We start from the raw sequence: 25,154 nt of genomic DNA on the forward strand, positions 1-25,154 counted from the left end.
GAGTTTCGATCCGATAGCCCAAAAGAGCGAGGATAATGGTCCTGGTAACTGGACCACCTCGCCCGGGCGAGGCAGCTTCGCCTGGGCGAGGGAGAAGCAGAAAAGAGGCCCCATTTTGGCGCTTGGGCGAGCAACCCCTCATCTGGTCTAGCCAGCCTCGCTTGGGCGAGCGTTTCTCGCCTAGACGAGCGCTAGACAGCCTGTTTTTGGCGCCCGAACGGTTGTACCTCACCCTGGAAGGACCAGACAAGTATTTTGATCATTTTTGATGGATTTGTCGCTTGAGCGACATTCCCTCACTTGGACGAGAATCAGGAATAAAATTGAGTCTGTTTTGATGAGTTTTTCGCTTGAGCGACAGTTTCTCGCTTGAGCGAGAGACATCCAATATTTTTTATTGTTTATTATTGTTTGATTTCTTAGGTAATAGCCCTAGCTTGAGTGTGAAGTGTATTTACACTTGGAAAAGACTGTGACTCAGATGATTGAGTCTGGTGCCCAAAATTGACAAACTTATACAAATACCTTTGTTATTGCGCTTATTTAGGGCAAAGTTTCCGAATGTGATGTTGTGATTAGGGCAATGCCCAAAAAGGATTACATGATACCATGCAACAAGGTTGTCTGACCGTAAGAGGCTTGACTATGTGGTCGTCCAAGATATTCAGCGATGGTTCGTAGTGGTAAGGATGTTATTCCTCTATTACGTGATGCCGTAAGATCAGGTCCCATATGAAGCATTCCTTTGGGAGATGTCTTAGGTTGGGCGAATCATATAAAAGAATAATTAAAAGATTTAATTGGCTAACATCGGTTAGTGCGCATACTCATTATGGATAATGAAGTAGTGCAGAGGAAATTTATGGGAGACAAACAAGCCCCGAGATGATGATAGGAACGGCGATGGTGGTGATTCGTCAACAAAGTCTTGAGGGTGAGTCTAGGTGAGATGAGTCTCTTGTATTCCTGGATGAGGTATTCTGTTGGATCGGACAGTTCTCACAGCACAAACTAGACGATCTCTGACAACACCTCTTTGCAATCAGGATCGATGAGAGGAATGCCCAGAAAGTGTTTGATACGACACCGTCCTGAAATGGACAGTTCTTTGGAACAGATCGATCATATATCCTTGTGAGGAATAGTTTGGTGCGTTCAAATCGGCTTGTTATGGGACATGTACTTTCGGTTATTTTTGAATAGTTTATTGGGAGGATATTGGTGTAAGGATGAATGAAATAAACATAGCATTCATACATTAAGTTCGTGAATGTTAACTCTCATGGTTTGAGTTATAACGTCATTCATCATTTGCATTTATGTATGTGATATATATATTGTGTATGTTATGCATGTCTGTATGGATGTAATATTCTGTGTAATTTCACACCATCAATGAGTAATATTTATTAGATGTCTTACTCCCTCTTCTTTCTGTTTGTCTTCTATTTGCGTTTTGTCCAGATGGATCGTTCTGCCAGGATTCAGAGTTACCACTTTTCATGTCCTATGAGGGGGCATGGAGTAGTGATGGTCATAGATACACCTACACAAGCCTTTGCGCCTTAGAGAGATGGTATGTGATAGATATTCTATGTGATTTCCCTACCATCACGAGGAGTTAGAGGCTTCCTTTACCCTGCCACCTCTTAGGTCGGCACCGGATGTGCCGTCGACTCAGTTTGTTACCCCTCAGGGACCAGATGCTGCAGGCCCTTCCAGGAGGCGACGGACTTGGAACGACGCGATCAGTTCCCCAGTATGGAAGAGAGAAGCCCGACGGACAATGCCAGACCTCTAGGCGGATGCAAGGGTGGTGACTCCCTCGCAACATTCATCCTATGAGCTAGAGGAGGAGACGGCGGCGGAGGAAGAGGAGCCAACAGCTGAAGAGGATGATTGCATGGAGTTGATAAACATTAAGGACTCCATTGAAGTTGTCAACCTCTCCTCCGACTCGGAGATGGAGGAGGACCCAAGCGAGTGTTCCAGCACACCCGCAGACGTTGGGGCTAGCCGTTAGGAGTTATTTCTATTTCTATTTTGCTTTTTGATTAGGGTACCTGTGTAGGGTATTTATTTTGGGAGTAGTTTTACTTGGGCGACGATTAGGATTTCGCCTTGTACTTCATATCAACATTTTATGATATTCTAATGAAGTGTGATTCAAAGTTATATTGAGTTATTTTTGAATTACTATTAAGTAATGATTTTTTATTTTCCGCATTGTATATTACTTAAAGTGATGTTCCGAAAATGAAACGAATATAAGGAAATAAATTTTCTATGACTTCATTATTCAAAAAAAATATGAGCTATATTTTTGGAGTAATTTTCGGGACGTTACACTCTCAACAAAAATCATTTTCATGAATTAAACTCATGAATTTTTAGTTTATTTGTGATACAATGTAACCTTAAATTATTAAAGTAAGTTAGAACTAATTTGATTTATATTTGAAATTTTAGGGAACTAGTTGAGTTTTTTATTTTTTAAAATACCAAAATGGTACGATGACTAAGTTCGAAAAACATGAGGGACTGATATGTGTTTTTACTCTAAAATCTATTGCCTCTAAAAGGTGAATCATTATATATATATATATATATATATATATATATATATATATATATATATATATATGATTTACCACATTTAATCAATAAAATAGAAATTAAAATTGTTTAATTTAAATACTTAACACTTTAACATCCTTTTTCCAATGGAATATAAAATGATGTACTTTATGTGAGAGTCACTTTCATCACAAAAAACTGTAACTAATCTTCAAAAGAGGGAGAGATCCCATTGCAACAAAAATACATTTTTGGTGCCATCATTTATTATTTTTTAAAAATGGTAGCAATAAAATTTCAACTTGTAACATTAACATGTAACTTATGGTCTCGTAATTTAAAAACTAATTCGAATTCTAAGATTAGTGTGGGTGTTTGGTCTAGTGGTATGATTCTCGCTTCGGGTGCGAGAGGTCGTGAGTTCGATTCTCGCAACACCCCTTCTTTTTTAATTATATATTTTTAATTTTTTGCTGTTGGGCTTCTATATCCCGCTTTTTGACTTCGTGGGCTAAAAAATATTTATTATTTTCAACAACGAAGTACCTCCTTTTCTTTTTCTCTTTTTATTCCACCTTATCACATATTTCAATTTTTTTTCTTTGGCATTTGACACTGACCTGTACATGGATAAGAAGCTATCATTTCTTTGTTGCTTTAACTTTGTGTTGCTGCTTCAATGTATTGTCATGCTTCTAGTTAAAAAGAAAATATTTTCACCCAAACTCAATTCTGGAGCTGATTTTGGTTGCTTTTTAATGTTTTCCTATGTTCCACAAAAATCTATTAGTTCAGTGTTGTGTAGTTTGCAAGTTTGTGTTTGGATTTAATTTGAGATAGAAGATGTGGTCTGATAGATCCTTAGGTACTCTAGGTTCCTTTTGTAAGAGTCAAAAGCATTATACTTGAAAATGATATATCCTTAATAAAAAGGTGCCTTGTATTTTTAACCTATATTATTAATAAATTTTCAAAGTTATTATATCTACCTTTTCTTCCTTGTCTATATATCTTTTTGCGGTCAAACAAGGGGAGAAATAAACAATTCCATTGATTTTATAACTTTTTTGTTTTATTATGGCTCTCATAGATGCAAAACTTTATCCTTAGGAAATTTCAGTTATGAATCTAATAAACTTGGCTAAATACATCAGGTATATGTTTCAACTTCATAAAGAAAATGAAAATTTGTTAGGTACTCTAATATTTGCTCATATATATTTCTCATACTACTGTCTCATATCTTTTCACTTTTCCGCATTTACAATAGAATCTAATCTTATATTAAACATGTTTGTTCACTCGTCTATGTTCAAGATTCTTTTAAATTTCAAGAACTATAAGATCTATGAAATAAACTATTATTACTCATAATTCATATTGTCTTTGTCATTCAACATTCATTCCAATTTCAAGAAATTCAAGTCCTCGAACAAATTATTACAAATATGAAGAATATTCAGGACCATGCAAGCACCAAGTCAAACATTATATTCGTGTTCATTGCTTAATACCTCCCAAACCCAACATTCAAACTTAGTATCTATTTTTGCTGAAAAGAAAAATCTCTCTATTACTATAAAAGGAATCTTCTCTGTTGTAAGGACAAAATCAACATGTTAGTCCATGTTTTATGGACAGCTTCATAGAAAAACAAGTTTCTCTTCATCAATTGGTTCCAACTGTTCCAATGCATTTAATGTAGATCAGAAGGACTATACAATATTAATGGAACTGCATAAGCAAGAGCAAGAACCTATTTTCTCCCCTCAAATTTTTACATGTAACAATTTGTTCCTTGAAAATTCAAAAATAAAAAAAGGTTCAAAAATATTAGATGTGAATTAAATTAGTCTTTTTTAACATATTCTATGATCTCTGATAAAAACTATTTTGACATATATTCGCGATCTTTGTATATAAATTTGAATTTTTATTTTTTTAGGATCAAATTGTTACATGCAGAAATTTATATAGACTAAAATGAGTAATCACTCTAAAATCAAATGATATAATTCTACAAGCTTCCGAGGACTATTGCAATAACTAATTAAATGAACAGTCTATAACTAATTTGAACCATAAATAATCATCACACACGATACCACACTTATCATAAGTATTTGAAACGCATTAAAAACTAATTGTATTAACTTGGAACAATTGCTCATTCCTTCATTTATTAACATTGAGCTGAATATTTGATATTTAATCATTTGCTATTTAATAAATTATATGTTACTTTAAATCTGATTCTACCCTGACTATGAATGAAATAATTGCAATTATATAAATCTTCATAAACACCACACTATCTTTTATGTTTTATTTGGTTGATAAGAGCAAATAAGAAGAGAAAAAGAGGTAAGAAAGAAATAGGTGAGAAAGAGAAAGAGAAGAAATAGAGTAGATTTTTATGATGTTTGGTATAAGAGAAGAATGAGAGAAAATGAATAGAAAGAGATATTTTCTTCTCTTTCTCTTTTGTTTGGTTGGGTAAAAAATGAGAAGATAGAGATGATATTATGATTCAAATGACGAAAATGTCCCTAAAATAAAGAGAAGAGAGAGAAAATTGTTGTTTTATTATTAATTAAAAATAAATGTTATAATTTTAAATTATATATGTTATTATATATTCTATTATAATATCAAATAACTTTTTGTAATTGATATTTTTTATATTAAAAAAAGACCTATGTATATTAGTACTATTTAAAACTAATAAATAGAGAAAATAAATAAATTTGAAGGACATTTTTGAGATTTCAACAAAAAAATTCATTCTCTCTTCCCTTTCTCTCCGGAGTAGGAGAATTCATTTGTGGTGGGTCCCACCAACTTTTTCTTCTCTTCCCTCTTTTTCTCTTCTCATCCAAAGGAGAGAAAGATTTACTTTATCTTCCTTCTCTCTCTCACCCTTTTCTCTCCACTCTATTTCACCTCAAACAAAGAGAGGCTTAGTGCTTGAGGTTAGAGAGGTTAGATGTGCAAACAGTAATCATCTTTATATTGAGCATGAAGAGGATACATGTATAAACAATATTTATCTTGCATAAAGATGTTAAGTGTACTTAAACAATACCTGGCCTATAATTTGAGATTTATTATAATGGAAATTCGATGTTGCCAAATTGGATGGAGCCTATAACGTTGAGTGAACCCATATACACCTCATGTTTGGATTCACTTCTCCCTCCGCTCATTAATTGTTTAAGTTATATCTTTTAAAATATTTTTTAACTTGGAGAGTTAAATTTTGTGGATATGAAGTTTGTAATATGCAACAATTCTATTGATTTATAAGATAATTTCGAAATTATGAAAATAAAATAGAAGCTAAGGATCAAATTGGAATGTCATGATCTATTGAGACTAAAACTACAACCTTTGTTGAAGCATAAAATTAACTTGTTATCACAATGTATTGAAGATACACACACAAAAATAGCAACCCAACAACATAGATTCATATTCTCATTCCAAGCAACACAACAACAAAGTGAATAATAAAGACAAGCCATCTGATCAAGAGAACAAAAACCAATCCTCTACTCAAGACATCATAGAGGCCAACCAAGTCAAAAGCACAAGCATGTGCACGTGATCATAAGCCCAATCCAATGCATTCTTTTTATTACTTAGTTCGCAAGTCAACTCTGTTTTTAGTCTGTTATTTTAGTTTTAACCATGTGCCTTTTTATTCACTGGCTACTCTTAATAGTTTTTTAGAATTAGTTAAGCCATCTTGAGTCTGTATATAAGATGTCTATGTACCTTTCTTTAGTTTCAAGAAAGAAATACAACTAATTGTATCATTATGTCATTGATCAATAAAGAAGAAAGTATGAGGCATTTTTCTGCAGAAAGCAATATGGTATCAGAGCCTTCTATTTGAAGGTTCTGGTTTACCTCTTGCTGCGCATTCTTCCTCCACTCATATTTGATTCAAGCCCTCTTTCTCTTCTATTCAAGCATCCAAAAAGATGACAAAAAGTGTTGAGCAGGAAAGAAATCTGCACACTATTTTGAACAACAGCTATGACATACAAAGCCCCTATTATCTACACCTTGGAGAAAATCCAGGGGAAATCCTCGTTTCTCCCTCTTTAGATGGCAAAAATTATCAATCTTGGAGTAGAACAATGAGGAGAGCCTTACTCTCAAAGAACAAGTTCAAGTTCCTAGATGGATTCATACCAGCACCGTGTAGAATAAAACCTAACTTTGATATATGGGAACGTTGCAAGACAATGATAATTTCTTGGATTCCAAGGAGTCTAACACCTCAAATATCCCAAAGCATTGTGTACATTGATAGTGCAAGAGAACTGTGGCAAGACTTGAGAGAAAGGTTCTCAAAGGGTGATTACTTTAAGTTCTCAAATTTTCTCCAAGAACTCCACTCAATCAAGTAAGGGGATAGAAGTATTTCCAGCTACTACACAGACCTGAAAACCTATGGGATGAACTGGAGTCCATTTGGCCACTACCCATATGTGTGTGTGAGGTTAGGTGTAGGTGTGAATTGGCCAGTAAAACCAAGGAATATCGTGACACAAGATATGTTGTATGCTTCCTCAAAGGTGTAAATGAAGAATTCAGTGCTACAAGATCATAAATCCTCATGATGGAGCCATTTCCCAGCATGAACAAAGCTTTTTCACTACTTATTCAGCAAGAAGGACAAGTAGTTGAAGAAAATCCACAAAGTTCCAAAATCCTCTTCAACTCAGCAAGCAATAAACAACAAACCAGTCAGGATGACCAAAGGCAGAATTGGAAACCAAGAAATAATAATGTGAGGGGAGGTACCTCACAAACCAGAATAAGAGGCAATTCAAGAAACTTTGGTGCATGTAGGACTAATGGAATTAAGATTTGCACATTCTATGGAAAAGAAAGACATACAATTGAAACATGCTACTTTAAGCATGGTTTCCCTCCTAATTACCAACAAGGGAATCAAAGACAGGCTAATACAACTATCAATAATACTGCCATAGTTGATCATAAAGAACCTGAGTCCCAAGCAACAGAAGGTGGTGTTTCAGGATTCAACTTTGGCCCAAGGGAGTATGCACAACTTTCATCACTACTGAAAAATTTTGGGTCTGCCAAAGACAACCATAACATCAATCAACTAAGCATGCACCCCACACCAACAACTGAATCTCAAAACATCACCAACAATCAGGACATCACAGATAACACATCTTTATGAATATTAGACACAGGGGCCACATACCATATGTGCCCTAATTTGGGTAAGTTTGACACTTTCTACACCATTAAACCTATCACTATCAACATGCCAAATGGCTCAACAACCTTGGCAAATTTCTGTGGATCTGTTAGCCTATCTAATTCTTTGACATTGCATAATGTGCTCTATATTCCTGATTTCAAATTCAATTTGATTTCCATCCATAAACTGACTAATTCTATGCATTGTGCACTAACCTTTGATGGCTTGAAATGTTCAATCCAGGATATGACTACTTGGAAGATGATTAGACATGCTGAAGTAAGAAATGGGTTGTATGTTTTTAGAAGAACAATTAATAATGCCACAAATTTAGAACACAATGTAAATGCACTTCATGTTAATTCTGATTTTGACTTATGGTACTATAGAATGGGATATCCATCCCTTAATGTTTTGAATTCTGTATGCAAACAATACTCATTTGTTCATTTCAATTCTGCAAAAATATGTGATTCCTATCATTTTGGTAAACAAGCTAGGCTGCCCTTTCATAGCAATAAGAACATAAGCCCCAAACCCTTTGACTTAGTCCACATGGACATATGGGCCCCCTTATCCATCTCATCTATTCATGGCCATAAGTACTTTCTCACTATTGTAGATGATCACTCTAGGCACACTTGGCTCAATGAAAGCCAAAAGTGAAGCCAGGAACCTAATGCAAGAGTTTGTCACAATGGTTCAAACTCAATATGACAAAAAAACAAAATAACAAGATCCTCCTCTGAAGCAGAATACAGAGCACTTGCATCTGCTGCTTGCAAAATTCAATGACTGACATACCTCCTTCTCAACTTACAGGTCCCTTTCACCAAACCAGCCTTGTTGTATTGTAACAATGACTCTGCAAGGTATATTGCAGCCAACTCAGTCTTCCATGAGAGGACCAATCATATAGATATTGACTTCCATGTTGTACGATAGGGCCTTCAAGTCAAGCTATTTTGTCTTCTACCTATCTCAACTACTGAACAAACAACTGACATACTAACCAAATCCCTTGATCCTTCACCATTCCATTACTTACTTGCCAAGCTTGGAGTATTCAACATATACTCTCCAACTTGCGGGGGGTATTGAAGATACACACACAAAAACAACAACCCAGCAACATAGATTCATCTTCTCATTCCAAGCAACACAACAACAAAACCAAAGCCAACAATAAAGACAAGCCATATGATTAAGAGAATAAAAACCAATCCTCTACTTAATACATCACAGAGGCCAACCAAGTCAAAAGCACAAGCATGTGCACGTGATCATAAGCCCAATCCAATGCATTTTCTTTGTTACTTAGTTCGCAAGTCAACTTCATTGGCTACTCTTAATAGTTTGTTAGAATTAGTTATTAGTTAAGCCATCTTGAGCCTATATATAAGATGTCTATGTACCTTTCTTTAGTTTCAAGAAAGAAATACAACTAATTGTATCATTATGTCATTGATCAATGAAGAAGAAAGTATGAGGCATTTTTCTACAGAAAGCAATACAATGGAGGAAAGAACTCCTTGGGAGATTGATTCGAACAATGATTGTGGTAGATGAGTGAGTTTTGGAGGTAGTGATGATTACGATTATTGAGGTCCTAGTCAAAATAAATAACGATCAAGTTGAAGAAATTATGACCAAAATGGAAAAGTGGTGGTCATTATGGAGGAATAAGCTTTGGTGGTAAGAGATTTAACTTAGTGAGATGGGTGAGAGTTTTTTAAGAAAGGACAAAATGATGTATAAAAATCATTTTTAAAAGAATGCACAATAATTTATTTATGACATTTTTATAACAACTAGGAAAACCCTAAATTCCCAAATGTTAGTCAAATTTACATTTTATGAGACACTTTAATTCTTATTAAGTCATTCAAATTTGTGATTTTTTTGGACAAAGCTTATTCTTATTTTTTAGGGATATAAAATTTTTGAAGTACTAAAATGAATTTTCATATATCATTCACCATGTAAAATGGCTAATAATACAAACTCATACCTATATTTATAAAACTATACAAATTAGCTCTCCCTTCGCACACCACCATTAACGTATAGGGGTGCATCTCATACTCACTATCTTAGTCTTGACACATATGAGCATCCCGCAACTCCTCCCAACCTCTAAACTCCCACTTCAACTCGGAAACCTAACAACACCATGGAACTGCAGATTACGAGAGCTCTCAAAACAACGCCAATACCCACAAGCTCTCACTCTCTACATTCATATGCTTCGTTCTTCTTTCTCTCCCAACACTTTCACTTTCCCTTTTCTTCTCAAATCATGTGCCCATCTCTTCTTACCCTTCACTGGGTCCCAACTTCACGCCCATGTCATTCGAACCGGGACCCAACCTGACCCATATATCCGCACTTCCCTTGTTTCAATGTACTCAAAATTCTCCTTACTCAACAATGCCCGCAAGGTGTTCGACGAATTTCCTTACTGGCAAAATATCACTATTTGTTATAATGCTATGATTTCTGGGTATACGTTTAACTCTAAGGTTCGAGAGGGGTTTGTTTTGTTTTGTCGAATGAGGGAGGAAGGGGTCGTGGTTAATTCGGTTACGATGTTGGGTTTGGTTTCTGGGTGTACGGTTCCTGAGGATTTAACTATTGGTGTGTGTCTTCATGGGTTTGGTGTTAAGTTTGGATTTTATGGTGATTTGTCTGTGGTGAATTCTTTGCTCACTATGTATGTTAAATGCGGTGAGGTTGAACTAGCGAGGAAATTGTTTGATGGAATGGGTGAGAGAGATTTGATTACTTGGAATGCTATGATTTCTGGTTACGCGCAAAATGGGCATGCTAGACAAGTTTTAGAACTTTATCGTGAGATGAAGTTGACGAAGATGAGACCTGACCCCGTGACGCTTCTTGGGGTTGTTTCGTCTTGTGCTAATCTTGGTGCTCAGAGCATTGGTCGTGAGGTGGAACGGCAGATACAGTGCTGTGGGTTTAGTTCCAATACATTTTTAACGAATGCCTTGATTAATATGTATGCTAGGTGTGGTAATTTGGTGCGCGCTCGTGCAATTTTTGATTGTATGGCTGGGAAAAATGTTATTTCATGGACAGCCATAATTGGTGGTTATGGAATCCATGGACATGCAGAAATTGCAGTCGGTCTTTTTGACGAGATGGTTGAGTCAGGCATCAGACCGGATAAAACGCTATTTGTGACTGTTCTTTCTGCCTGCAGCCATGCAGGATTGACTGATAAGGGCTTGGAATATTTTGATGCAATGGAGCTGAAGTATGGTTTGAAGCCAGGTCAGGAGCACTACTCTTGCTTGGTGGATCTGTTAGGCCGGGCAGGTAGGTTGAAGGAAGCTATGGATCTCATTAAGTCAATGAAGGTAAAACCTGATGGTGCTGTTTGGGGAGCCCTTTTGAGTGCATGCAAAATTCATAAGAATGTAGAGCTGGCAGAGTTGGCCTTTGAACGTGTCATTGAACTTGAACCCACAAATATAGGTTACTATGTTTTATTATCAAACATTTACTCTGATGCTAAAAACTTAGAGGGGGTTTTAAAAGTCCGAGTCATGATGCGGGAACGGAAACTTAGAAAGGATCCAGGATGCAGTTATGTTGAATATAAAGGAAAAGTGCATCTATTTTACTGTGGGGATAGAAGTCATCTTCAAACGGAGGAAATATATAGAATGTTAGCTAAGTTGGAAAGTCTTGTAAAGGAGATTCATGCACCAGCTGAGAAATATCAAGGAAGGAGTGAAGAAGTCTTAAACAGTACCGGGGTGCACAGTGAAAAATTGGCAATTGCATTTGGCCTCTTGAACACTAGGCCTGGAACAGAGATTACTGTGATGAAAAACCTGAGAATCTGTGGAGATTGTCACTTATTTATTAAGTTGGTTAGCAAGATTGTCAATCGCCAATTTGTTGTTAGAGATGCCACCCGCTTTCACCATTTCAGAGATGGGGCTTGCTCTTGCAAGGACTACTGGTAAAAGTAGTACAGTGCCATTTCTGAAACCTTGGATTCTGATAGAGCACAGTGATGTTTTTTGATCCATATAGCTGACACCTAGTAGGACAGGACTTGATTGTTGCTGCTGGTGACAAGGAGAATGCATCCCTGTTGGGAAATTCTGGAAAATTTGAACGACATCAACGGAGTTTAAAAGTAAACATGGGATGCTCAACTTGGAAAAGGAAGACTTCAATATAACACAGGATTTGCAATTTTTACCAAAAGTATAGGGTAACTATCATCTGCTAACTTTAAAACAAGAGAATGAAAAAGTCAGCAACCTTTCAAAGCACAAGTGATGCTTTGTCTGTACAGAGTTGGTTATGATATTATAGAAATTCAAGATTCAGTTTTATGCCTTTGTGGCCTTACAGTTTTCCAAGGATTTCTTGAAGAGAGATTTCATTTGCATTTGAAAGCCATTTTGAGTTCCAATTGATGTTGAAAATAGAACATACAAAGGATGCTTACCAGTATGTTTATAAATTTGACTCTATACTTAGTCTTCCTATGGGCACTATCATTGCAATGATAGTGACCCAAAATTGAAGTGTACTTTTAGATAAGTTCAATAATAAAAATAATAAATAGGAGAGGCCAACATTTTCTGTCATTCAAGACTCTACTGATAGATTTTCTGAATTTCACTAAATGGAGAAACTTTGGAGAATTAAATGTTTAAATTAGTAAACTACCCTTAAGTATTTTTGAAGTTAGCAAAATTATATTTCATTGACACACATGCTCTCTCATTCTATCTGACAAAGAATTCCCCAAGGTGCTTCTCTCTGGTTTGTCACAGCAAGATTCTCTGGCAATAGCTCAGGCTTTGATTCTCCTGCAAGAGATCCAGCTTGTTCTATTCTTCACTCTTTTCTCTCCATTAGGGTTCATCCACATTTTCTTTCCTTTTTTCCGTATAAATTTCTATCATTAATTTTTCATTCATCTTCATCAATTTTCACGGCTCCTACGCCATATCAGTGTATTATTGTATATGATGTGTGGTTTACCTATCATTGACATTTTAAAGCAGGCTTGTTAATAGTTATTGTAATTAATTATTGTGTTTATTAATTGGCATTTTGTTGTTAACTTCATGTTGTTACACTGTATGGCACCACCAGATGAGAATCTCATGTGCCTCTCTTTAGAAGTATTTCATGTGCAATTTTCTATTGTCTATTTTATGGCTATGAGATTAATGATAGATGTGTTACACAGAGCCCAACTGAAAATTATATACTTTAATATAAAATTGGCATGAATTTGAGCCTTATTAAGAAAGTCAGGCAGGACTACATTTTAGTATATTATTCAAAACTTAATTTAGATCTTTATAGAGAATTTTCTTAGAGAATATTTTTTATATAGTATATTAATTGGAAACTATAATTTAGAAATGGGTTTTTTTATCCCCAACCCTAGGATACGTGGGAAATTGTATAGTATGCAATAAGAAAAAAAAAACAAGTGAAATTATTATTACAAATAGACAAGTAATAAAAATTTAGTTGTCTACTAAAAGTAGAAAAGGTTAAAAGAAAGTATTGAAAGAAAAAAAATCCTATCATTATGACAAAAATTTAATGAAATCAAATGTAAAAATAAAATTAAAAATGAAAAGGCCAACTTCAGTATCACCAAGTGTATAAGATCCAAGTGTAGATATAGAGTGTAATAACAAATATAAAAAGTGTAGATACAAATTATTATTGATATTAGTAAATTTCATTATTTAGGGAAATTATACAAATTTTTTTTTTGTATATACACAAATCACCCCTATTTATATTCATACATTACATTAACTATATTGCATGAGAAATAAATGTAATATTTTAAACAAAAATGATAAGTGTAATTAAGTAAAACAAAATATGATATATTGTGGAGATAAGTCAAAACAATATAAGAATCAATGTCTCTTCATTATTTTGTTCAAATTACTCTTGTATTGTATCCTAAGGAACCAAAAATAATAAAGATGTATTAACTTGTATATTATTTGAATCTCTCTATAATATATCATGTTTTGTTTAACTTAATTACACTTATCACTTTATTTTGTTTAAAAGATTACATTTATTTAAATGGTATGATAGTTTGTGTAATCAATATAACTCTCTTATATGGTATGTAAATAAATGACAAGATTTATCTAGGTGTAGTAAATGATGTGACTCAGTTTGTGTAATCAATATAATTTTACTTACTCTATTGTTATAGAAAAAACCAAGTAGTTCATTTTTTCTTTCTTAATATTCGTTTGTTTTATTATTTCCTTATACCTAAAGTTTAGCAAAGTTTGAACATGTATGTCGGGAAGTTTGAGAACAAGAAGCCAAATTGCTCAAGACCCATAAAACTATAACTACCTCAGCTCTTGGAAGAGTAGCACGTGTCAATAAAATGCTCAAGTTTTGGCATCCATTTGAGCATGAATACTTGATAATGAATGTTTTCTTTCTTCTCTTTACTCTCATACTATTCAATAATAATAATAAATAGGTTACTTAGTACCATTATTACTTGAAGTTTAAGGCTAGAAAAATAAAATGGCAAGCTCTCCTCAGAACTCAAACCAAATGTTTCCAAGAGCAGATGTTGTTGGGGAACTCAATCCTGGAATGAATACTCATTTTCATGTTGATTCTGTATCATCTGAGTTGGCTGTCTCTAAGGTACCAACATGTTTTTATTTTTTATTTTCAATAGAATAATGAACATGGTCTTAGAATACTAGGATTTTTCATCTTGACTAGAATAGTTGGATGGAATAGAATGAAAATGGATAAATTAAGCTTTCATTGTTTGGGAATTGTTTCAGCGAAAAATAATAATGATGGAATGTAAATATAACCTTTTCTCTTCCATTCCCCCCAAAAAAATCAAATTATTTACCCAAAAAGTTAATAATCATTTTTAAAAAGTGTTATTTTAAAAACAATTTTTAAAAAATCTTAGTACTTAAATTTACATGTGAAAAGCTATGAAAGACAATAGTGTAGATAAGGTCAGAGATATTGTACTTTGCAATTATACATTTTTTCTTGTGCTCAAATATGAAACAAGAATGTTATACTAATCCTTATTGAAACTTTTTGAAAGAACGCATTGATAAAAATAATAATACTGTTGAACGAGTTATTTTATTAGAAAGATAGTAGTTTATATCAATGGTATTAAAACTGGTTCGTGTCAGCCGATCCAACCGGTGAACTAGTCTTAATACCGTTACAATACAACATTTATACTGGCCATGTAATTATACTGATAAAAACTGATCATACTAGTCGGTTTTTCAATTGAACAGTACCGGTGACTTGTTTCATTTAAAATTATTTTTTAAATGAAAATGATTTATTAAAATATTGGTATGGATGATCAAACACACAACTTCTACATTTTTGATACATTTAAAACATGGTCTACAATATACATTTTTTAACAAATGGTATATAAAAATAGTTATTGTCTTGATTTTTCAACATTAATATTAGAATATATATATATGTAACTTCACCGGTATGCAATTTAATTCATGAACCACTAGTTGAATCACCATATCACTATACCAAATAGATATACTCATAGATATCCATTGGATATAGTGGATGAATTTAAATTCATCCAATATCAATACTATCCACTGGATTATATCCATTCAAATCCATTAACTCTAACGGATACATTTGGATAAATTTAATTTGGATTGATTGTGGATTATGAATAATTTTGCCCCCTCTATATAATGGCTCACATTGATTGGTGATAGCCCTTGCTCTTTTAGCAGCGTCACTCACCTATCAATATTTGGTAATGTACCTTAATTTAGTCTAAGTAGTATTTTTCGTTGCATAACTCTCAATGAAAACACCGATTGTTAGGACTTAAGCACATGAGGACATCCCAACCTAAAGGACTAGCCTACTAGGTGGGAGAGTCTCATGACTTAAATATCACATTGAGTTTACTATACTATCCAATATGAGAATCCTAACAGATAAACACAAATACTTATTCTCTAATATAGTTGTTTAATTTCCTGGGGACATAGACACAAATTGGTCAGATACCAAATTTTTTGTGTTATTCTCTAATCTCCCTAACCTCTTTTAATATGGATTGCTCTCTTCTTCCCTATACTAACCTGTAGGCAAGTATATAAATGATTTGTCTACATGTATATGATAGACATTATATCGTTTAATGCATGTAAGAGACACTTTGTAAGAAATGCTTAGTTGTTGTATGAGAATTGTTTTGAAGAGCTCATACCTTATCATTTTCACTATTGTGTGTATCATCTACTAATTGGTGTTATATTGGATGAAGGAACAAGCTGAAGCCCAACAGAAGAAGAAGGAAAGGGAAAAGAAGGAAACAATGGAAACACTAAAATCAGCCTTTATAATATCAGGCATAGTTGTGGCTGTTGCTGGAGCTGCCATTGCCATAACCAAGAAGTTAAGAGAGAAATGACATCACCTTGCCTAAGATTTGTAGAATATGTCTATTGGCTTTATTGTCATATCTCTTTCCTTTTATATGAATTAGTTCACATACTTTTGGGTTCTCAAATAAATCCTCAGCCCCTCAATATATATTATTCATGTTGAAATGATAATCTTAGATGCTTTTCTTGATCTACCCATATCTTGATAAGTGAAATTTAAATACAAGTTACATGAGTTTAGTTTCATTTTTTCTTTTAAATTTAAATGAGCTATGGTTATTAGGGTTTAGACTCTTCTTTAGTATCGGAGAATCCAGATCTAAATTATGACATGTGACATGAAAAAAATTCTAAAGATACAATTATTTTTTATTATTTTAGGGTTCAGATTATTTTTATTATTTCTCCCTTATATTCCACTATTGAAGAGGAGTCATTCTCAATTATTTTAGTCTCTAATAACCTTAATTAAGCATTCAAGCATTTATGTAAATTAACTAATTGTGTGACGTAGTTCCAGATTCCTAATAGCCAAACTACTTTTTTTTTCTTAATATGGGAAGCATCTATACATATATCATTCATATTGTTGTGAAGTAGGATTACAATCAGGACAATACTTTGATTCCTTGCTTGGAAGCCGTTCTTCTATGCATATGGTAGAGTAGAATTAGTATATGTAAAGATACTCTAACGCTAAGGAGAAATGATTAGCTTAGCGACTAAGATTAACATTACATAAAGCGAGGTAGATTAAGTCAAATGTGAAATTAGTTGGGCATAAACCTAACCTACCATTATATATAATAATCTTCTCCACACACTACACTACCTAATACACTCCACTCAATATGAAGTGTGCAAAGAGAAATGATTATCTAAGCGGATAAGCTTAGGATGATGGAGATTATCAGTTCTTAATGGTATCTCATTTTATATCTCAAGTCAATAATATATTGACATGTGAATAAAATGAATTTTTTAAAGTAATAAAAAAATAACATTATGATTGACTTGAAACAGGAAGTTGAACACCGTTTGGATATGTTGAGCCTTACATAAAACACGGGGAATTAGGTTATAGCTCATAGGTCACTCATGTTGAGCCAAACATAATCTATCACTATAAAAAGCTAAATCTTAGCCGTTCATGAATCATTTTCTCCTTAAACTATATCACACCATACACACTTTTGACTTGAGTGCAGTGCCTGCCCTTTTGCATGTGCACCACTTGAGCCCACAGTTAATTGGGCCCAATTTTATATCTATACAAATATTTTTTATTATTTATTACACTATGTATGAGCTTGTTCAATATTTTGTTGATTATTGTATTATGTGATTATAATTAAATTGAGGGTCGCTATATGTTGATTGTTGACCAATATGAGATCGTTAAAGGTCCATTAAAAATGCAACAAAAATGTGAAAAAAAAAATATAAAACTCAAATCCTCTATAAGTAATAATAATAATAAATTAGCAGAAAAATATATCACATACCCTTGCCATTTTCATGATTTTTTAAATTATTTTTATAAATAATGAATACTCATTTTTTCCTCCTGATTTGATTTGAATTCTCATTTTCATTTAAATTTCTACATATATTTCATTTATTTTCTTAGGATAAATAAGGCCCCTCATTTTTTCCCTACACAACCTATAAACTGTTAGGACCGGCTCTCCTGGAGTGATTTCATAATATTACCCGACATTGTGAAAGTCGGTAATTTTTTTGGTGGCTTGAATAATTTTTTCAGGACTTATTTTATAATTAGTATCTATAAATTTTTAAGTAATCTAATATTGTAAAGTAAGGATGACAAAGAAAATTGAACTCATAAATATCTATCCAAACTTAACTCAAATTTAATAGAGAAAACTCATTGCTATTAGGTTCAGGTTCGAGTTTTATCCCAGTTCAACTTCCGGGTTTAAGTTTTATCCAAGTAAACTTTTGAATGCAGGTGTAGGAGAGGTGAGACCCTACCTCAAATCTGCCCTCAACGTAAAAAGTAAAATGACACATTTATGCTGCTTCATATAATCTACTATCCAAAATTTCCAAATTTCAAGCTGTAGTTTTAGATATGTGCTACTGCTCCCAAAAGTAATATACATTTGTGCTAGCAAAAGTTGCAGTATATATAATCTGTGTGCCTCTAATTGGTTTTGATTCCCAAGTTGCACTTGTAGATCTACATTTGTGCTGCACTGCAAAAAGTAAGGAAAAGGAAAGGACAAACTATAAGGTTTCGGGTTTTCCGTTGGGTTCAGGTTACCCAAAACTCGACAGGTTCGAGGATGATAGTATTATTTTTAACCCCGCTAAGCTCATGGTCTGATTCTAAGATTCGGGTTTGGAATTGAGTAAGTACAGACCCAACCCTCATTCGGCCCTTGCCATTCCTAGATGTCTTCCATCCATCTAGTGTTCAGTCATATACCAAATTGCTGACATGAACATGATAACAGTAATTACACATGAGCATGGATTAAATCCAAAATTAAAATACTATGACCTTCCTCTGAAAACAAATATTTGATAACATATGACTGTACAAGATTCCACATAGCCCTCTTCCAAAAATAAATGGAAAAGAATGCTAGATATACATAACTACATAAAGGAGAAAGAGTGCATTGATGTGAATCTATATGTGAATTTATTACCCTTACAAGAAATATTCAAATGAAGTCCATTATTACGAAACTAAGTATAGCAGAAAATATTCAAATTAGAAGGCCAGATGATAGCAATGAATCCTTGTGATTATCAAACATAGTTGAACGAGGGAGCTCTTCTAGTTTCCCATTATCCAAAAGGAATATTCTTTCAGCCATCAAAACTGTTTCCAAGCGATGGGAGATCACAAGCACCTATAAAAGGAAGATGGTTGAATACTTCATAGAGAAGAAAAAAGTATGCAAATTACAAGGTGCAAAAATGTAATCAGTAACAAATGGAAAAAAAAAATACTGGAAACCAAAAGTTATAAAATAAGATGCAAAAATAAGAAATGAATAAAAAAAAGCACTTAAAACACGAGGCTCCCATTTAGTGGAGTCTGGGAATGGTAGATGTACACTGTCTTACCCTCACACGTAATAAAGAGACTTTCAGGAAAAAACAAAGTGAAGGAAAAACAAAAGGAATCTCCTCAAACCAATAAAAGAAAAGGGAAAACAAAGCAAACACTCAGTTTGGTCATTGAAAACTTATCAAAACATCAGTTGGTTAGTAACATCCAAATGGCTATTAAATGATCTTTGGTCATTCGCATGACACTTATTTGGTCTCAAACAATAACATTTTCTACCATTCTAGGTGTCAAAAAGGCGTAATTTGAGGACAAAATAGATGTTCCCAAAACCTTTCAAGGAAAAAATGGAGGATGAGGGGTTTACTCAAAAAACATATATGAATGCACTGGTCCTGTGATTTAAATCAAGACCTGAAAATGTTAAAGAAATCAGATAACCAAGCACAACAAATATTTAGCTAGATCATGCAATTCTTATGACCGGTGCCCATGTTCTGCCAGGATATGCCTGTAAAACAATTATAAAAGGGGCACATATAAAGTCATATGTCAAAGACAAAAAGGGCTAGTTGCCTTACAGTCCGATTTTCCATTAAACGCTGTACAGCCTGTTTCACCAATAACTCGGATTTACTATCTAAAGCAGACGTTGCCTCATCCAGTATTAATATAGAAGGATTTTGATAGAGTGCCCTTGCAATAGCCAACCTGTAAATTTAGAAGAAGGAATTAATAGATCAATAAAATATCTCGAAGAAGTCATTGATCAATCATGAAGTTTCATAAATATTCGATGCATCAAATTTGGTCTTTACATTAATCGTACCTTCCAAAAGCGCCCCCAAAAGAAAACAAAATCAGATAATCATTCATGAGCATTTTAGAAATAAACAATGTTTGAATTTGAAATTTCACCTTTGCCTTTGGCCTCCGCTTAAAGTTGAGCCCCTTGGTCCAATATTGGTTTTGTATCCTTCTGGAAGTTTTCTAATGAACTCATCTGCATGAGCAGTTTCAGCTACATGCTTGACCCTCTCCATGTCAATTTTTGTCATCAGATCCCTATAACCAATGTTTTCAGCAACTGTACCTGAAAAAAGTGTCTACAGAATACATTAGTATTATTGAGATAGCCATAAGTGCTACAACTCATAACAAGGAATTTGAAAAATGTATGAATTTACAAAGATCACATGAAGTCGGGTAAGGAACCAGAAAAGGCAAGCATGGGGGGATTTAATACTTATTAGGCAGAATCAAATAATAAATAGTTTCTTTTATTAATGATGAATTATAGTAAGGTAAATAACAGAATAAATGAAGAAGAAAAGGAAGTGTGGAGATTAAAATTTGGTTCATAATTGGTTTCAGGTGGCTTACTTCGTACCCCATAATTCATAATTTTACTTGATAAAATCTGATTCTTGAATTCTCTTTTACTAGGCATATTAAAAAAATTGTACATTATATATGAATAGTATAGGAACTATTTTTATGAGAGGGGGTGACTGCTCCTATTTCCCTCAATCTAGTTTCTTACTGCATGAAGTTACCAGTAGATACAAACTCTTCATTCTAGCAATAAAAAAATCAAAAGAGCATATGGTAAACATAAGAGGGGGAGGAAAATTGAAAAGCCAAAAGCTTGTAAAAAATAGCGCAAATAATTCAAGCTGGCAAAATAAGTGGAACATAAATTCTCATGAGAATCATGAACTTAAGTACAAATTCTGAAAACATAAAGGAGAAGATACAAAGGCATGAGTCCACTTACTATATCTTGAGAAACAAGACCAACATGCCTTCTCAAACTTTGCAACCGAATGTTTTGGATGTTATGGTTATCAACCACTATGCAGCCTGATAGTATAAGAAGACAGATAAAACAACTGATAAGAAAAATGATAAGTGAGTGTAAAACTAAAATCAATTGATATAATAAATATACATGAAAAATATAGATCCTTGTGCTGACATATGATAAAACATGTTGGTTTTAAACATAAAATTAATTTTTATATTTATTTTAATTGACTCACCAGATATAGGATCATAAAGCCGAAGCAACAATTTGCTAATCGTCGTTTTCCCTCCACCAGAAGGACCCACAAGAGCAGCTATCTCTCCAGCTCTAATGTGAAGATTCAACCCATTTAAAACATGTGGCATGTCATCATTATAGTTAAATGAGACATCACAAAACTTAAGCTCTCCATTAACATAGTCTAAATCAACAGCCTCTGGCTTCTCAACCACCTATTATTGAGAACACATTGATCTATTATTGCAGTGCAACATGCTACCTTGACTGAAATTAGAAAAACCAGAACATTAGGTTGATTAAACAAGTTTGCAGCATTTACCTTATCTTGGAACCTGGTCATAGCAAACAAGCGTTCAACAGCTGGTTCTCCCTGCCTCCATTCATTATAAGCTTTTCCCACATCCTGCGTGATTCTTTATTTTCAGATTCATAACCAAAGACAGCTCCTCAGAAGCTGAACAATGATAACAATTCAAATAGTAAATAGAAGGAAAAAATGAAATAAATTTGACCAACGTAATTTTTTTAAGAAAAAAACTATGAAACTAGACTACATAATATCTGTAAGAAGACCAGAAAAAGAGCATAACCGGAATTTAATCACTTCATGTAAAGAGGGCAGTTAAAATCACAACAAAACAATATCTAATGTCTGCTTAAAAATCTTTTGCATTACCGGATGGAAGTTACAAAACTTATTGAGAGGAGAAAATAATGAAGGAAAATGATGGAGAGCAATGTGTTCTAGTTTCAACAGATAACAATACCTGGATTGGCTCCATCAAGAAAACCAATGACGTCACGAATGAAACCAAGCGAGAGCCACCAAATGAACCTCTTGAGATCATCACTGAGCCAGCACAAAGTATGGAAAGGATTCCAAAATAAATAGCTTGTATGACCTGAGGAATGACTGCCTTCATCCTTTTCTTGTCCAGCTTTGCAGAATAGTCAATATGAGCAAGCCATTTAAACCTGGCCCTCTCACACAACTCACCGTTGTTTGATTTCACAAAGAGAACCGCCGGCAGAATCTATAACAAAAACAGCTTTAATATCATTGACAAACAAGCTAGCAAGCACCAACCAACCACGATTTGGCTGGGTGGCACCACTTCATAAGTGATCTAAATAGAATAGTAAATTTTGCAAACAAGGTGTGCATTTAAGCTTTCCTGTGAAAGTACAACCAAGAAAGAGCACCTGCTATTCACCATGTACCTCATTTAGATATGCTGACAGAGCAGCAATGCTAAGATGTGCCTCTTTAGATATCTTACGAAGTTCTTGACCAAGAAAGGCAACAACAAGTGCCATGCATGGAATAACCTGCAAATTGCAAAGATGCAATGAAAAATTAAATCTACCCTCAATATCTAGCATTAATGGATATTGTGGAAGATGAATCAATACAAATAGTTCTTCACTCACCATGGCTGAAATCAAAGAAAGGACAGGACTTATAATTAGCATCTGAGCCATCATCGCAAATAACTGCAGAGTACTGGGTACTATAGTCTGACAAGAACAAGGGGCTTATTATCATATAATAACAAATAAATATAATTATGCAAATGAATGAAAAACTTGCACATCAAAATGGGATAACTACAATATGTTCAAGGTGAAAAACAAAGCAACAAGTCAAGTACGGAAAATGCTTGGTATGTGCCAGGAGCAGATACTCACATATCCACATATAGGTGGTAGAATTATGATGCAGTGCAAAAGGTTTAGAGGGATCAGCTACAATCATGTGGTGGAAAATATATGTGAACTAATGCAAGTGTGTGCAAATAACAATATTCCTCAAGTACTGGTTTAGCAAGGCCCAATCTTCTTCTATGGGCTGTAATGTTCTTCCATGGACTAAGTGAGAAACCACAATAAGTCGGTTTGACATCAATAATATGACCCAAAATCTTATGTATCCATCCATCAACATGATCCTCATTGTTTCGATTATTTCTTAACATGAGACCAATGACTCAAATTGCGGACCACATCACATGATGCAGCCGCAATATTGCAGTTGTGGTGATTGCCGTAACCGCATCACACTGCATGTAGCATCGAATCACAATGATGCAGTGGTATCGGAGTACAACACAACCACATTGGACCACATCAGACGATATTGGACTGCATCAAATTAAAAAACATTTTTTAATAAGAAAATAATTTACACTGCACTGGCCACAATGACCACAATCGTAGGAACCGTAAGCAATTTAAAACACTGCGTGACACTTATTTTACTCATTTTAAATCCTACAAGTACTAAGTGGGTCATGTCAATGGTGTATCAAACTGCATATCGCATCACGTGATGCGGCTGCAGTATTGCGATTGCGGTGACCGCCGCAACCGTATCACATCGCAATTCGAATCACAATGTTACGAATGGGCCACAACGCAACTACATTGGACCGCATTTGGGCCGCATCGCAACCGCATCGGGCCGCATCGATATCAAAAAGATTTTTTTAGTCACAAAATAATTCACACCGCATCGGCCACAATGAATACAATGACAACAACCGCAAGGGCGAGCGCAATTTAATACAATGCTCTCACATTAACAATAATTCCAAATAATTCTTCTTACCCATCTCTATTCATGAATCAGAATTCTATTTTTGCATTGAGTATTATCGAAAAGTCTAACAAATATCTAAAGCTTGTCGTATATAATCAAAGCAAATATTAAAAGGTTCGTAAAAAAAGAGTGTTACACACACATTGAGAACAGCATATAAATTATCAGCAACATCAGAAGCTTCAGAAGTGATTCGATACGCAATATCCCCACTTGAAACACCATCCTTAGATTCGAAATACCCTAACTCCCTCTCCAAAACACGCTCAAAGACATGTACCCGAAGCTCATACACTGCTTTCAGGGCAGCGTCCCACAGAAGGGCATGCTGGCAGTAGTTGGTTACCAGCCGGGTGGCCACCAAACACCCCAATATGGGCAATTGGGCGGCATCGATGGCGGCGGTGGTGGTGATGGTGGAGAATATGGCGATTAGTTTAGAGAGGGAGTAGACTGAGAGGGCGGAGCATAGCCAGGCGGAGAGGATGGGTTTGTGGTGTGAGAGAAGGTAAGGTTTGAGGAATTGGAAAGTGTTGGGTAAGGAATGGGTTTGGGAAGTTGTGGAGTTATTGTTACTATTGTTGTTGTTGTTGTTTTTGTTATGGATTTTGAAGGAGGCTTTAAAAGAAGGGTGTTTTGTTGGGGTGAGTGGAGTGAAAGAGGGTATTGTTGTTGGTCTTAGTTTTAGAAGGTGGTGGTGTTGGAATGGGGAGGGGAAGGGAGAGTGTGGGTTTAGAAGGATGGAGGAGGACATTGTGTTTGAGAGGAGGTGTTGAGGGAATGGAGATCTTGTGTTCATTAACAAATATAAGTATGAGACTACCTACCAAAGGAATGAAAATATCTTATGTTCATTAAAAAAAAGTTGTATTTTTTTTTATGTTTTTCTTTAATTGTTATTAGTTATTGATATAATTTGTGAAATACTTTGAAAGAACATATTCTTGTTAGTTAGTAATATCTTATTTCATTTGTTAAAATAAAATGTGTTATTTGGTAGTGTTTTAGAAGTATAAACAAAAGTAACAATTGTGTTTTTCATCCTCCAAACAATATTTTGATAAAAAAATCAAATCATTTTTATTAAAAAAAATAATTTTAAATCAGACCAGATCAGTAGGAGTTGAACTATTCAATTGAAAACTAAATGGTAAGATTGGTTT

General features: G+C 34.3%; 3 protein-coding genes and 1 non-coding gene across 6 annotated transcripts; 3 read left to right on the forward strand and 1 right to left on the reverse strand.

Moving 5' to 3' along the window:
* On the forward strand, positions 2,947-3,018 carry TRNAP-CGG. Its single transcript has one exon. It is a non-coding gene; the product is annotated as a tRNA-Pro (tRNA).
* On the forward strand, positions 9,889-12,788 carry LOC109335113 (putative pentatricopeptide repeat-containing protein At3g11460). The gene has a single exon (XM_019571184.1). The coding sequence runs from the start codon at positions 9,934-9,936 to the stop codon at positions 11,815-11,817; it is 1,884 nt and encodes a 627-aa protein (XP_019426729.1). The 5' UTR covers positions 9,889-9,933; the 3' UTR covers positions 11,818-12,788.
* LOC109335669 lies at positions 14,286-16,493 on the forward strand. Of its 2 annotated transcripts, XM_019571828.1 has the most exons (3): positions 14,286-14,524; positions 16,179-16,370; positions 16,401-16,489. In XM_019571828.1, exons 1-2 carry the CDS (start codon positions 14,399-14,401, stop codon positions 16,323-16,325), a joined length of 273 nt encoding a protein of 90 aa, XP_019427373.1. In that variant the 5' UTR covers positions 14,286-14,398; the 3' UTR covers positions 16,326-16,370; positions 16,401-16,489. The 2 variants fall into 2 exon arrangements, with proteins under 2 accessions (XP_019427373.1, XP_019427371.1); XM_019571826.1 differs by having other exon boundaries at positions 16,179-16,493.
* Positions 18,799-24,783, reverse strand: LOC109336652 (ABC transporter B family member 29, chloroplastic). 2 transcript variants are annotated; one of them, XM_019573380.1, is made up of 11 exons: positions 24,134-24,783; positions 22,824-22,910; positions 22,614-22,721; positions 22,160-22,426; positions 21,712-21,795; positions 21,388-21,604; positions 21,123-21,208; positions 20,264-20,451; positions 19,927-20,056; positions 19,034-19,184; positions 18,799-18,988 (listed from the first exon to the last, which is right to left on the reverse strand). In XM_019573380.1, exons 1-10 carry the CDS (start codon positions 24,743-24,745, stop codon positions 19,038-19,040), a joined length of 1,926 nt encoding a protein of 641 aa, XP_019428925.1. In that variant the 5' UTR covers positions 24,746-24,783; the 3' UTR covers positions 18,799-18,988; positions 19,034-19,037. The 2 variants fall into 2 exon arrangements, with proteins under 2 accessions (XP_019428925.1, XP_019428923.1); XM_019573378.1 differs by having other exon boundaries at positions 18,799-19,184.

This window comes from Lupinus angustifolius, chromosome LG20 (genome assembly GCF_001865875.1).
Source record: "Lupinus angustifolius cultivar Tanjil chromosome LG20, LupAngTanjil_v1.0, whole genome shotgun sequence".
Classification (NCBI taxonomy): domain Eukaryota; kingdom Viridiplantae; phylum Streptophyta; class Magnoliopsida; order Fabales; family Fabaceae; genus Lupinus; species Lupinus angustifolius.

What these genes read in the sequence shown, in the direction of transcription:
- LOC109335113 (XM_019571184.1), top strand. Translation starts at nt 9,934, where the DNA reads ATGAGCATCCCGCAACTCCTCCCAACCTCTAAACTCCCACTTCAACTC.
- LOC109335669 (XM_019571826.1), top strand. Translation starts at nt 14,399, where the DNA reads ATGGCAAGCTCTCCTCAGAACTCAAACCAAATGTTTCCAAGAGCAGAT. An exon ending in CTGAGTTGGCTGTCTCTAAG is followed by an intron (nt 14,525 to 16,178) that starts GTACCAACATGT and finishes TATTGGATGAAG; the next exon opens with GAACAAGCTGAAGCCCAACA.
- LOC109336652 (XM_019573380.1), bottom strand. Translation starts at nt 24,745, where the DNA reads ATGTCCTCCTCCATCCTTCTAAACCCACACTCTCCCTTCCCCTCCCCA. An exon ending in ATTTATATGCTGTTCTCAAT is followed by an intron (nt 22,911 to 24,133) that starts GTGTGTGTAACA and finishes TGTTCTTGTCAG; the next exon opens with ACTATAGTACCCAGTACTCT. An exon ending in GCTTTATGATCCTATATCTG is followed by an intron (nt 21,209 to 21,387) that starts GTGAGTCAATTA and finishes TTATACTATCAG; the next exon opens with GCTGCATAGTGGTTGATAAC.